General features: G+C 37.4%; 2 protein-coding genes across 3 annotated transcripts in view; one reads left to right on the forward strand and one right to left on the reverse strand.

The window, feature by feature from the left end:
- The window catches only part of INTS6 (integrator complex subunit 6), an 83,529-nt gene extending 81,131 nt beyond the window's left edge, over positions 1 to 2,398 (forward strand). For both annotated transcript variants that reach the window (XM_036746757.1, XM_036746758.1), the window contains 2 exons: positions 136 to 229; positions 1,720 to 2,398. In XM_036746757.1, coding sequence (XP_036602652.1) covers positions 136 to 229; positions 1,720 to 1,813 — 188 coding nt within the window. In that variant the 3' untranslated portion in view covers positions 1,814 to 2,398. The remainder of the gene's footprint in view (positions 1 to 135; positions 230 to 1,719) is intronic.
- Positions 2,399 to 6,311: 3,913 nt separating this feature from the next.
- The window catches only part of SERPINE3 (serpin family E member 3), a 38,313-nt gene continuing 30,419 nt past the window's right edge, over positions 6,312 to 14,205 (reverse strand). Inside the window, exons 6-7 of the mRNA XM_036746759.1 lie at positions 7,190 to 7,276; positions 6,312 to 6,448 (exon numbers count right to left, since the gene is read on the reverse strand). Coding sequence (XP_036602654.1) covers positions 6,312 to 6,448; positions 7,190 to 7,276 — 224 coding nt within the window. The remainder of the gene's footprint in view (positions 6,449 to 7,189; positions 7,277 to 14,205) is intronic.

Here is a 14,205-nt window from a genome sequence, read left to right on the forward strand (position 1 = left end):
ACAGAATTATCTTCATATTTTAACATGTCAATATTTCTTTTTATAACAAGCACCTACAAAAGATAATTTAGCAAAAGGGTTACCTTCATGAAAACCACTTACTTAAATGCTGCTTTTCATCTTTTTTTTTTAAAGAATATGAAAGAATCTTCACATTACTGAAGCATGTGCAAGGCAGTTTGCAAACAAGATTAATATTTTTACAGAATGTCATTAAAGAAGCATCAAGGTATGTAATCTTGGAACAACAAAACTGTCAAACGTTATAAAATGACTGTCTAGTACAGGGGTAGTGAACCTGCAGCCTTGAGGCCACAGGTTTCCCACCCCCTAACCTAGTGCATGTAATCAGTATTCTATGTGGAGTATTGACTTAGGCATATGCATGTCCCACCCTACACATAGACCCCCATTTATGTACATCTTTTTGCTTTTAATAAACATTTCACTAGTTAAAAAAAAAAAAAACCTTCATACTCAGAAGCCATGGGATAAATGTTTTTATGTAAGCAAACATGAGGAATTTGGACTGTCTCATCTCTCCCAATCTGTTGCTTTGTTTGTTATCTTTGTTTCTCCAGCCTTTGATTTTTCTTAGTCATTGTAGTTAGATCATGATAAATGCTAGTGATTAGAAATAAGACATTGAATGGAATATGTTTTTAGGTGGGAGGAACCTCTCAAAATTAAGTGGACCAATAGTGGTATAGCTAAAATTCTGGCTGATCTATATGCCTAAAAACAGGGGTGAGAAAAATCTAGATCAGGCTGTTGTGATAACTTTGTATGAATGGAATAAAGTAGAGCTGTTGACTTAATCTTAAAAATCTTTGCATTTCAAAGCTGAAAGGAACCTTAGAGATAATTTAGTACAGTTTCCTCAATAATACAAATAAACTTTAGCTAGTTTCACAGCAACCTCTGTGCTGCCCAGACAATGATTTTAGAGTGAATAGACCATCTTTTCTTTGTTGGAAGATAGCTTACTTGTAGAGTCAGGGGCATAGGTCATGTTTTGCCACAGCACTGGACCTAGGAGTCCAAGAGCCCTGGCTCTGGTTCCAGCTTTCTCACTCTGGTTGTGGCCAAGTTTCTTCACTTTTTCCTTATCTAGAAAATGAGGGAACTGGACTTGGAGTTTACACTGGATTTGGAGCTGAAGTACCTATATTCACATTCTGACTCTTATGCTCCCTGCTCCCTTTGAGACCTTGGGCAAGTCAAGGATCTCACTTGGCCTCATTTTTGCTCATCTGCAGATGAGATGATCTGATTCCTTACAGCAGCTGTGATCCCAGGCTTATAGATCATTTAAGACAAAGATGATAATGGGTCCCTTATGGTTTGGAAAATTTGAATTTGTTGTAGTTTGATCTAATTAGATTAACTTTGCTGTCTTTAGAAACAGGTTTTTTTTTTTTAAAATACTAATGCTGTTGTTTTGTTTATGTTCATGTCATTGAAGTATGCCGAAAAGATTGATGTTTCAGTAATTGCTTTGGGACCTAAATTATGCCATACTCTTAGAAATAACATTTATCTAATTTTATCTGTTTTTTGTTAAGGTAGTGTCCAGGTTTAGATGATCATTTGGTCATTGCAAAGTATGTCTTATCTTCACAGTAGTTTGTCAGATTTATTTTTATAATTCATGCCTCTGAAATCCTAAAATGGGCCATTTTGAAAAATATTTTTCTAATTGTTACTTTTTCCATACAGGTTTAAAAAGCGAATGCTAATAGAGCAATTGGAGGGCTTCTTGGAAGAAATTCATCGCAGATCCAATCAGATAAACCATATTAATAGCAATTAAAAAGAAACTAGAATGTGGCCACCTCTTTCCCTCCCTTCCCCCAAACACAAAGTAAAAATATGACTGAAGGAGTACACTGCTGTGATCTTTGCATTCGTTTTTGACAAGCACTGTTGGCTATTTGAAATACTAAAAGCAGCAAGTCTACAGATCCTGTTTCCATCATTTTACAGTGACCTTTCTTCATTTCGGTTTATTTTTGTAATGTGAAAAGTATCACTCAAGAACATTTTTATTTAACAAACTACAACACAAAAAATCTCATAGAAATTCTTGCTTGTCATTGACTCTTGCGTGTCAATTTCCCTCAGGTTCTATTTTCTTAATCCAACCTTCAAAATTGTCACCTCTGTTAAGGTTGAATTTTGCCAAAAAAGGAAAAAAAAGAAAAAAAGAAAAGAAAAAGACAAAAAAGAAAAAAGTTACTTTGTAATTTTTTGGGGAAAAAGCACATACATAAAAAACAAGGTAATGTTTTGTATATACAGTTATTTTGGATATATTATTGTAAGTTGTACAAATGTATTTTGAAGAATATTTAAGAAAAGCACTTTTGTTATTCCATCAATAAATGCTCTATTTTAATCTTGTGTGTTTTAGGAAGTAGTCAAATTTAAAATAATCCTTTCAAGGAAAATTCTTGAACAGCATAATTTTTAAGGCATCACCTTTTTAGTATTAGAAATATTATACTCTTTGAAGTTTGTGTTTGTTAGAGTTCAACATAGTCTTATCAAAATCCTTGCAACATATTTACATAATCTGATTATTTCATTAGGATATTGGCCTAAACATATTTCCATATTACTCCATCTCCAGATTACAGGAAAAAACTATATCTGTGGCCCACAGGCAGAAAGCTAGATAGGACCAGAGAGATGTAGCACTGGAAAGAATGTCTGAAGGCATTCAAGGAATAAAAAGTGTAGAGCGTTAATTTCTAGCTCCTGTACTTCCTTCCCCTCAGCTACTTTTCCTCTGAGTTTGGCAATAATAACTAAACTGATGATATTAGAGGCTGGGAAGCACGTATTTGGGATGTATCACACACCATATGTTGGTTCAGATATCTAGGCAATCCTTTGAATTGAAGACTGGAGGTTCCAACTGTTTGTTAGACAAGAGCTTCAAAGATTGGTGTAGTCAAGAAAGGGATCTAGTCTTCCTACCAGCCTATTAAATACCAAGCTTGAATGCTAGAGGAATTGAGACAGATTTTAAGATTACTTTTCCATGTTTCAAGATCTTAATGACAAAGTGAAGAATGGAACTTGGTTTTCTGGATCATAGTTTTGGCTCATATCCTTGCCGAATTCAGTAACTTGCATAAAGTTTCTAGGCTACTAATAAGTAGTAGAAGTCAACAGTTGATGAATTAGTCAAGGCTAACTGGAGGTAGAGTATGCTCGACTCCTGGGGCCTTAACATGACTTTGTGTTGCACTGCTCTGGCCTCAGTCTTATTACTTCTTCTCTACACTCAAGTTTGGTGGCCACTAAAACTGTGGTTCACTGCTAATGGTCCCCATGTGTATTTAATAAACTGAAAGAAAAAAAGATATTGATGGTAAAAAAAAAAAAATCAGTGCATGATAACATGTAAGCAGTTTTTGTAAGTGTGTTTTGGTTCTTCATATAAATCACATGCCTTTAACCCTAGGAGATTGAGGTGTAATAAAAGTACAGTCACGGTTTTGTTGAGGAGAAAGCTCAATGCACAGAAGGAAGTGAAGAAACCACCTTTGAGACCTATTATTCTAGGGGATTTGTAACTCTTCCAATACAGAGGACAGAACCTGTGAATAAAAACACAATACTTAATACAATGCTACTTACTGTCTTTCTAGGCATTTAAAAACCCTTGGCCTATGCAAAATGCCTATCAGTAAAGTAGCATCTCATTCAGTAGGCTGAGAAGTTAGTCATTTAAAATTCTATTTGCAAAATGAAAACTAAGCATATAGAGTAGTTGACTTGCTGTGTAAGTCTCAATTGTAAGTGCAGACTGTGAGGTGGATAGACTAAGTGAGGTTTTTTAGTTAACAGTCCTTCTAGGTAGGACTACACCTAATCAGAATACCTGGGGAACAGATTCACTTCATTTTGGTATTCAATAACTGATCATCAAAACATTTTTTTTCCATATATTTAACACATCAGTTCTGCTTTTGTATTATCTGTTGGAAGATCCGTGGGTCACCACACTCAATTTAAATTAGACTAGCTAGCTCCCCAGGACTGTCTCTAGCAAAAGGTCCTCTTTCTCTTTCCCAGTCCCCCGTACTCTCCTTGTCATCTGCTTGTCCCTCGAGGTCAGTGCAGTCAGTGTGTCCTCCTGCTTCCAGTGTTCATACTGCTGTCTCAATGCCTTTCTGTTGTGTCTCTCAATGGCATCAGGAGAGAACTGAATAAATTCATTTATACTGTGTTCTGTCTTACAAGACTGAAGATATTCCTGAAGGGATATTTGTATTTTAACAAGCTGGAATCCTTTAAGCCAAAGGAGTAGATTCTTAATTGTGCAATTTTAATTGTCAGCAAATGGAACAGTAGAGAAGTAATTTTGGCCCCTCAAATCTATTTGTAAGACCGGCCCCAAAGATTTTATTGTTCTCAAGTTAAATTACCCCAACGCCTGAGTCCTTTTTGTTATATTCCATTTGCCATCTTGCCCGTTGCCTCCTTTTGGAATTCAGTTTTGACAGCCCTGATAAAAAAGATCAGCTTAGTGTACTTCTATCTAGAATGTTGTTCTTTTTAACCTAAAACAATGCAGCCAGGGCAAATTCTCTACCACCTTCGTTACCTTGTTCATGAGAACATTTACCTACCAATTTGAGGCACTAGCAAAGACCTTCATATTTAGTTTTTTAGAGGCCATTGTTAGGGGCAGAGGGAAATTGAACCTAAAAGTGCTTCAGTATGTATTCATAGTTATTTGGGATTTTGAAATGACCATTTAAACTCTGAAGGGAAATTGTCTTTGATTAGACTTTTATGTTTCACATGCCAATTCCTGACTAAGGTAGTGATTCTGGCAGCTCATCAGACACTTGAGGCAACAGTCTGTCCTCTGGATCTGAGTTTAGGAGTCATTTTCCAAAGAGGTTACATTCCTCCAAAGGGAACCTCTGGCTTTAAACATACCCTGATAGCCAGCTGTGCTCTGGCCAGGATAATTCTGATCAATTTCTGCCCTATTATATTTTGCTGTTTGAGAGAGAGAGCCTAAAATTACTTTAGCTTTATGGTCTTTGGGATGAATGGAGGGTTCATTAAATGCTTGCCTATGAGGAATTAATGATCTTTCCTTAACCTTCCATGTTACCACCCCACTCTCCAAAACTATATTTAGGAATCTCTTCTTACAGATATTGTCTTCTACTGAAGGATTAGCTTCATTATTTTATTAGAAAATATTCCTTTTACTTTCAGTCTGAGGTACAATATACAGTTAATTCTCAGAGAAAATGCTGTTGACAGAATTTCCCTAGCAGATTTGTGTAGTAAACATTTCCCTAAGTATACCTATTTGATTTTTTTTAACTCTTAGATATTATTTTCCTTTTTGATAAAAATCATGCCTATTGTTTAGTCCAGTTAGATTTATTAAATCAGTTGCCTGACTTATTAAAGTCTTAGTCCATTCTGTTCCTTTTTACTTGCCAATGCCAATCTTTGCTGAAAATACCTTTTCCTTCTTGGGATGTTAAAGATTGCCAAAGGAGGGAAAAAGCAAACAGTAAGCTATGCATGCAAAGAGAAACAAAACACTGTTCAATTTTGCCAAATCCGAGAGGTTCTACCTCTTATTTCTGACTTGCCAAGGCCTTATATTGTAAATTTGCCTGTGTAAAGCTATGTGGTGCCCAAAAGTGCTTAGGGGAAAGATTATTTGTTTCCTGTGCAATTTCAACAAGAGTATGGAAAATGTAAGATTGGGTGGTCCAGCTCTTTGGCTGAAACTCAGTATAGAAAATTCAGGAAAATAAATAAATAATGATCTTAAATGCACCTCACAAAGTGCCTTCCTTGGGTTAATACTTTTCTTTTCATGATGTTAGGGGTCCCCTTCAGTCAGTCAAGAATTACTGTGGTGCACTCTAGTGGGCTAAAAGCAGCCTCAGTTCCTAAGGCGTTCAACTTAGTATTGGCAAACCACCAATGGAGTGAGCAAATTTTCTTAACATACTTTCCTATGTTTTTCATTCTAAAAGTATAAGCTACAGTCAGTACGCCACTGAACTGTTTTGATCACACAGTCATCGTCAGGGTTAGTGCCTACAGTAATTTGTAAGCATAGCCGTTGAGAGCAGATGTAGTTGAGGTTCCTCAGAACCACAATCACAGCACAGTCAAAGCCTCACTGTTGACTAATAAGAGTGAATGTTGATGGGTTATCTTATTTCATAAACTATAGGAGATGTCATTTTAATTGTGTGACAGGTTAAATCTAACAATAAAACCAGGTGAGCCGTTATTTAGATAGGAGAGCCCAGTCATTTGTGTGTAATTTGCCTCATGAGTCCCACCAAAGAAATTATTGAAATACCTGTATTGGATTCTCTCAGGAAAAAGATGAATGGTCTATCTGCCTTAAAAATTGGAGTCCTAGATCTTCTCAGTAACACTAGAGCTACAGAAAAATGGGGGAAAATAGAGAAATTAATGTGACAATCTGTTCTTATGATTTTATTGGAACTAGGTGGAAGATAAGCTGATGGTCATCTAGGTATTCCACTTGCCCAGTATAGAAATCTTTGCAATGTAATACCCTTAACAGGTCTAAGCCTCAACTGGAGATGTCCAATGAATGAAAACTTGCTATCTCCCAAAGCATCTCAGGAGAAAGGCTACATTTAAATTGAATAAATAAAATACATCTTTAGTTCTTTAAAGATAAGACACATTCTAATGACATTAATTTCGTGATATTTACAAAAGTTGAAATTAACCTAATACTTGGAGAAGACCAGCCAGTAAGTCGGTATCAGGAATGTGATAAGAGAGCTAAGGTCTCCTAGCTCTAGTAATAGATTCCCAGTGGGAAGTTGCTTTATGCTGAAACTAAATTCCAAATGGATCAATACGCACTCTTCTTAGGTAGTAATAATCATAAAGTTTTTTAAAAAGATGGTCCTATATCTTCCTAACTTCATTTTCATTTTTGAAAACTCATTGCTTGTGGCACTGAGTTGCATTGCAATTATCCCTACGTATGGATAGCCAGCATTGAGAGAACATAGACTACCACACTGACAGTTCAAATAAAGTTTAAAGTTCAAAAAAGGCATAATAATCTGAACTTTGGTGTCTTTTACAAAAGTAGATGTGCCACTAGCAAATTCTCAGTTTTCTATACCTCATGCAAACATACCTGTTGTCCCAGATGCCTTGGTACCATCCTCCAGAACTTCAATCCTGGCATTGTGGATTGCTTCAGAAACATAAAGGTCATCTCGGCCTACTTGCAGGAAAAGACAAAGCTGTGGGTTACCTATTGTGTTGTGGCTAAGTTTGGTATAAGGGTTTTAATATTTAAAAGTGTATGAAATAATCTGTTTGGGCTGTCTGGTGCACACATGTCTTGGCTCTGTCATGGGATTTTCATTTAGAGCTTGTTTTTTGAAAGGTGACCTCAGTTTTCAGCAAATGTAGACTATTACCATTTGCTGAGGTTGAGATTTTATATGATGAACTAAAAGTACTAGGCACTGAAAAAATGGTTCCTGCATTTCCCCCAGCAGTAAGTAGATCCGCTGCATAAAGCAATTTATGTAATTTCAGTAAAAGATGTTTAATGATCATGAATATAATTCAGTTTAACACATTAAGTACCAATTCTGTGCAACTGGGCAAGATTCTAGGAGAAGAAATAGTTGAGATTAGACGTGGTCCCTTGTCATGGAGCTTAATTTAACATAGAAACATGATGCACACAGAACACTAATACAGAATTCTAATAGTTCACATTTATATAGTGCTCTGAGATTTACCAAGGGCTTTTATCACAATAACCCTATAAGGTGAGTATCACATAAGTGTATTTAAGAGAGGTGATCAGTGAAGGTTTCATGGAGATACATTTTTTTAAGTTAAGCTTTCAGTGGATGGATAGGGATTGGACAGTATCATACCCTTGGCTTGATTGAATTCGTTACCAAAATCATTTCAAGAAAACAAGGATCCATTGTTCTATAGCCTTTTGCCAAAAAGCTTTGAATATTAGCCAATGATAGTGTTCTCTCCCTAAACCTTGAATATCCATTCGGAATATTATGAATCCTATGAGAGGAAAGCCCATGAGTTGACACTGTAGGCCTCAAAATATAATCCAATTAGTTTACAAACATCTAAAGATGTTATGTATCAGGGTATGACTATGTTATACAACAAAATTTAGAGTCTGCTACGTGTAAGACATTATACTAGGGTCTAGCCATACAAAGACAAAGAATTGTAAAATTCTCCTGGGTCTGGGGATGGTTATGACCTAGACAAGGTGTTACTTAAGGTAGAATATGATGGAAGCAGGGAAAAGAACCCTCAGGAGCCATCAGGGAAGACTTCATGGAGAAGCTAGCACCTGAGCTGAGCGTGGGATTCTGAAAAGCATTCCTTGATGGAAAGAGAAGTAAATTTCCAATTGGGAGATGCCTTGTGTGAACATCTATTAAATTCAGTAAATGGTAGTATTGTTTTGCAGGAAACTGGAATGCATGTGGAGATCAATATGAAATAAGGCTGAAAAGGTAGATAACAGTTGGATTACAGGGGTTTAAATATTAGTCAAGGAAGTTTATATTTCACGTTATAGACAATAGGGAACCAATAAAATAGGAGTCATGGTCAGAGTTATGCATCAGGAAGATTATTTTGGTAGCTATATGAAGGATTAGAGAGGGGTTTCTTCTCTTGAGTTTTCATGAGGGTGCTCTTGGTTCAACCTGCTTTACTGCTCTTTAATCTCATTTGCTGGAATTTCATCCATATCGGGACTATTAACTGTGGATATCCCCCTAAGGCTCTGTCCTGGGCCCTCTTCCCATTTCTCTCTATGCCATCTCACTTAATGATCTCATTAGCTCCCATGTGTTTAATTATCATCCTTTGCAGATGATTCCCAAACCACCCCTAGTCTGTCTCCTGAGCTCCAGCCTTGCATCACTAACATTATTGGACATTTGAACTGGATGTCCTGTAGGCATCTGTAATGTGTCTAAAACGACCAGAACTCATTTCTTCTCTCTTCGTCCTTCTAAGCTTCCCTGTTATTGTTAAAGGCACCACCATTTTGTCAGTCATCTAAGTGCTATTTTTGACTGTATTCACAATATCTATCTTATGTCCCTTGGCTGTGTGAGTACATAGCCACCCTTCCTCTATCATTTCTCTCCTGAACCTTAGCAATGACTATTGTTCTCCCTGCCATCATCCACATAGGTGACAAGGTGATTTTCTTAAAGTATGGATCTAACAATCTCTATTCAGGAAACTCCAGTAGCTTCCTATTACCACCAGGATCTGATAAAAAGTTCTTTGTTTAGTATTTTAAGCTCTCCACAACCTGGCCCCTTTCTACTTTTCCACTTAACTCCCCTCCACACTATATTCCGGGCACACAGTCCAAATTGCTCTTCCTTACATGCGATAACTCCTTTGTGCATTTGCCCTGGCTGTCCTCCCTGCCTGCAATGTCTCTTACTTCACCTCCTTCAAGATTCAACTCAACTCCTACCTTCTGTATGAGGTCTTTCCTAATATCAGGCCCTCCTCCCCATCACCATCCTTCCCCGCCCCAACTTACAGAGCCATTTCCTCTCAAGGTTACTTTACATGTACTCTGTGTACCTTACATTTACCTAATTATTTACATGTCTCTTAAACTAGAATGTAGACTTCTTTAGGGCAGGGACTGATTTTGCTTTTCTGTCTCCAGACTTTACCAAGCTGCCTGGCGCAGAGCTTAATAAATGTTTGTTGATAGATCAGTTCATTGAGAGAATCTGGGAGCATGGAAAATAAAAGAGGTTATTAACATAGTCCAGGCAAGGAAGTTATGAGGATCTGAACTAAGTGTGATTATTGGAATTTAAGAAAGCCAACAGGTGTGAGGTGTGAAGGTAGAATCAATAGGAGTAGAACAGATTGGATAGAGGGCGAGAGAAACAAGATAGAATTAAGTATCAAGGAAGTAAGAAAAGCAGGACGGGCAAGGAATGATTCAAAGTCAAAGGACAGACTTGTTGGGAATCTTCGTAAAGTTGCTGAATTCTGTGATCTGATCCTCTCAAATGGATAAGGGAAACAGTAAAAGTAGAAATATGAAAGGTTGGTTTTTTTTTAGAGGGAAGAGTGTAGTAAACAGTAAGGCTACTTAATGGAGCTATACTACATGTTAATTTTAGTAATACAATGTTGGGCTAAATGTTGAAGCCAGTAGCAAGCTATCTCCTCCATCCTTAAGGGTCATTTTGAATCTGACAAAGCCCAGAAGGTGTGAATCTGGAATGGGTTGAATTCGAAACCATGACAATCTAGTTGAGAGAGGGACTAGCTCAATATGTCATTTTTAGTCCAAAAGCTATGTCATTTCAATTCTCTTGGGAGACTAGAAACTTAAATATGGGTTTGGATTTAATGTTGGCCCCTATTAAAGAAGACTTGAATACCATGTTGGTCTCACATGGACCAGATCTGGTATACCAGAAGTGTCCTAGGGAGAGACTTTTACCCTTGGGAATATGCTGAAAGGGAAGTATCTGAGGGGAGTATCAAAGTTCCTCCACCCCTGCCTCCCCCTCCAGAATTAGCTGTTTGGGTTTTCATTTTCCAGTTGTAGCTAAAATGAAATAAATCCTATTCTTGATGATTTAGCTAAACAGCAGATACTCTGTGGAATTTCAAATGTCATACAATATTAGGAAACCACTAAAATGTGATTTTAGTTAACCCAATCCATGCTATTAAAGAGAAACTGTAGCACTGATAAGGTAAACCAGGATAATCCCAAATGTATTTGGCTTTAGTTTGCATTAGAATAATAGATTTGAGTTGCTAAGGCACTTCTGTCCCATCCAATCACTTCATTTTACAGATGGAAAAGCTGAGAACCAGTAAAGTGACTTGTCACACAAGTATTAAGTGCCAGGTTCAAGATGTGAACCCACTATTTGGTTTAGGGGAAGAGAGCTGTTTTACTTCTTTAGGTTTTTCTTTGGCTAATATTTTGTTTATGTATTTCCTGTGCATGGCATGAGGAGACAGAAGTAAGAGTGAACAATAAGCTGATAACCTAGAATTTAACATATATTACATATAATCCATGTTGTAGATCCATAGGCATTTGAGAGATGACTCTTATCTCATAACAACTATTTTATATCACCAGGAAAATGACTTCAGTTTAGAAATAAAAAAAAGGGAACTTAGAGTGTTTGACGAGAAATGGAATATTAATAGACAAGTTAGAGTACTATCTTTTTAAATCAGTCCTAGTCTGGTAAATGCAAGAGTACAGATTAAGGAAATTGCCACTGAAGTGGAAATCTAAATGATGATATATAAAACAGAACCCTTCATTTCCTTTTGTCAATAGTGTCAAACTCAGAAACAGGGTCATAGCTTGACTTGGAAAAAACCCACAAATGTTATGTTGCATTGTATTTTTATTTATTTTGTTAAACACTTCCCAATTACATTTTAATCTGGTTCTCACGGCGCTTGGGAATTTTGTAGGTGACTTGTTTGTGGCTGTGGGCCTTCAGTTTGACACCTCTATCTTATATAATGGCTCCCAGGAGTCATTCTTCCAGATTTATCTTCACTGTTAAGAGATATCCAGCTCCCACATAGGTTGTTCCCAATTTCATTCTTCCCATCTGTATCTGAAGTAATCCTTTACTTTCCCCTACACCAAAGATTCTGCGATTTATTCTACCAGTTGAGGCCTTTACCATGTACAACTTCGGGGGAGGAGAAGGTTGGAATTATCATAGGCTAATAATAAGCAACCTGAGCATAGAGAACTGAGACCGTCTAGTCCAACCAGATTACTTTTGAACAAACACCCACTCTCCCACTTAGCTTACAAGTGGCTATCCAGCTTTTGCTTGAGATACCCAATCAGGATAAACCCACTGTCTTCCTGGGCAGTTCTATGGATTTTAATCATTAGGGAGTTTTTCCTTACAACAAGCCTCATTTCTCCTTACAGTTTCCACCCACTATTCCTAGCTCTGCCCACTTGGGCCGATCGGAACAAAATTAGATTTATTCCACTTGAAAGCTTTTGACATGCTTGACAATCACATTCTCTTTTAAGCCTTCTGTCCTCCAGACTAAATATTCTTATTTACTCCCCATGATCCTCATTTGGCATGAACTAGGTGGCACAGTGGATAAAGTACTGGGTTTTGGAGTCAGAAAGACTTGAGTTCAAATCTGGTATCAGAAATTTACTGACTCTGACTCTGCACAAGTCACTTAAACCTCTTTGCCTCAGTTTCCTCATTTGTAAAATGAGCTGGAGAAGGAAATGGCAAACCACTCCAGGAAAAAAACAAAACACTAAACTACTTTGCCAAGAAAACCGTATATGGAGTCTTGAAGAGTCAGATACAACTGAAACAACTAAACAAATTCTGTTTACCATTCTCTGCATTAATTTGGACATTCACTTGGTTATTAATGCCCTTCTGAATATGTGGGGCCCAGGACTGAGTTCAGTACCTCCAGAAGTGGTCTAAACCAAGATACAGAAAAGCAGGCCTGTTAGCTCCATGGTTTTGCTCCATAGTTTACCTCTTAATACAACATAAAATTATATTAGGGTGTTGGGGTTTTTGGCTGCCATATCACACTAATGACTGAGATTGAGTTTGCAGTCTAATAAAATTTCTAGTCTGTTCTTTCAAATGAACAACTGTCTATACCTTCTTTGCTTTTTCTTGTGAAATTGATTTTTGGGGGGGTGAGGCAGTCGATTAAGTGACTTGCCCAGGGTCACACAGCTAGTAAGTGTCAAGTGTCTGAGGCCTATTTGAACCCAGGTCCTCCTGATTAGGATTAGGGCTCTACCCACTGTGCCACTAGCTGCCCCGAAGCTGATTTAAAAAAAAAAACAAAACTAATAAAGACATTATCTCGATCAAATTTCAATTTATTTGATTTGGCCTAAGGTTCTAATGTGTCAGGATCTTTTTGAATCCTGGCTCTTTCATTTTGTGGTAGCTATCCTACCCTTGTGTGTCATCATGCTATATACATCCCTTTATCCAAGTCACTAATAAAACAACACAGACCCAAGTATTCTCCCTTGGAGCTATCCTTCCAAGGTGATGCCAAACTGTGAATGATTAACTTTTGGGTTCAGTTCCAAATTTACCTAATTGTACGAGCGTGTAGTTCACATCTCTTCATGTCTTCCTCAAGTACAGCACAAATATTGAATGTTTTGCTAAAATAAGGGTGATCGCTACAGTATTCCCCTTTTCTTCCAGATAAAAATCCTATCAAAAGAGGGGAATAAGGTTAGTCTAACATGATGTGTTCTTGATGAAGCCATACTAGCCTTTTGTGTTACAGCTTCCTTGTTCGTCTCTTTAGTACCCTGTTCTAGAATTTCCCCCAGAAATCAAATCAAGCTCACGGGGCTATAGTTTGTAGTTTCTTTTGACAACTGGGAAAGCAGATACCTTTTTCCAAACCTTCGGAGGTACATTTCGCATTTGTCCATGACCTTTTGAATATCACTTACACCGGCTCAACCATCACGTTTATTAGCTCTTTCAGTGTTCTAGGAAGTAGTTCATCTAGAACACTTTCAGAACTCTTCAGGGGTAGTATATGCTCTATAGGGGCAGCTAGGTGGTGCAATGGATAAAACACTGGGCCTGGAGTGAGGAGGACCTGAGTTCAAATTCGGCCTCAGACGGTTGCTGTGTGACCCTGGGCAAGTCATTTCACCCTGTTTGCCTCAGTTCCCTCATCTGTAAAATGAGCTGAAGATAATGGGAAACTGCTTCAGTATCTCTGCCAAGAAAACCTCAAATGGGGTCATGAAGAGTCAGACATGACTGAAAATGACCAGTGATCTATTACTACAGCATTTTTTAAAAGTAAAATGAATATAATGTATAATTCAAAATGGCTCCAGCCAAACATGGTCTGTTAGGCTGGATCACTGTCTTTTTCTCTGACCAAATTTATGCCAACTCAGGTATACGTAATTGCATCAATCTTTCCTGTCAACATTTCTATTTCCTAATTTCCTATTACACATTTTTTTTCCTGTCCTGTCCAAAGATCATTCTCCTTGGCAGGGTAAATAGGACTTTTCAACAGTGGTTATTTTATGATATCCTATTCTCCCCAAACACTGGTCTTATTCTT

The sequence above is a fragment of the Trichosurus vulpecula genome, chromosome 2 (genome assembly GCF_011100635.1).
Source record: "Trichosurus vulpecula isolate mTriVul1 chromosome 2, mTriVul1.pri, whole genome shotgun sequence".
Lineage (NCBI taxonomy): Eukaryota > Metazoa > Chordata > Mammalia > Diprotodontia > Phalangeridae > Trichosurus > Trichosurus vulpecula.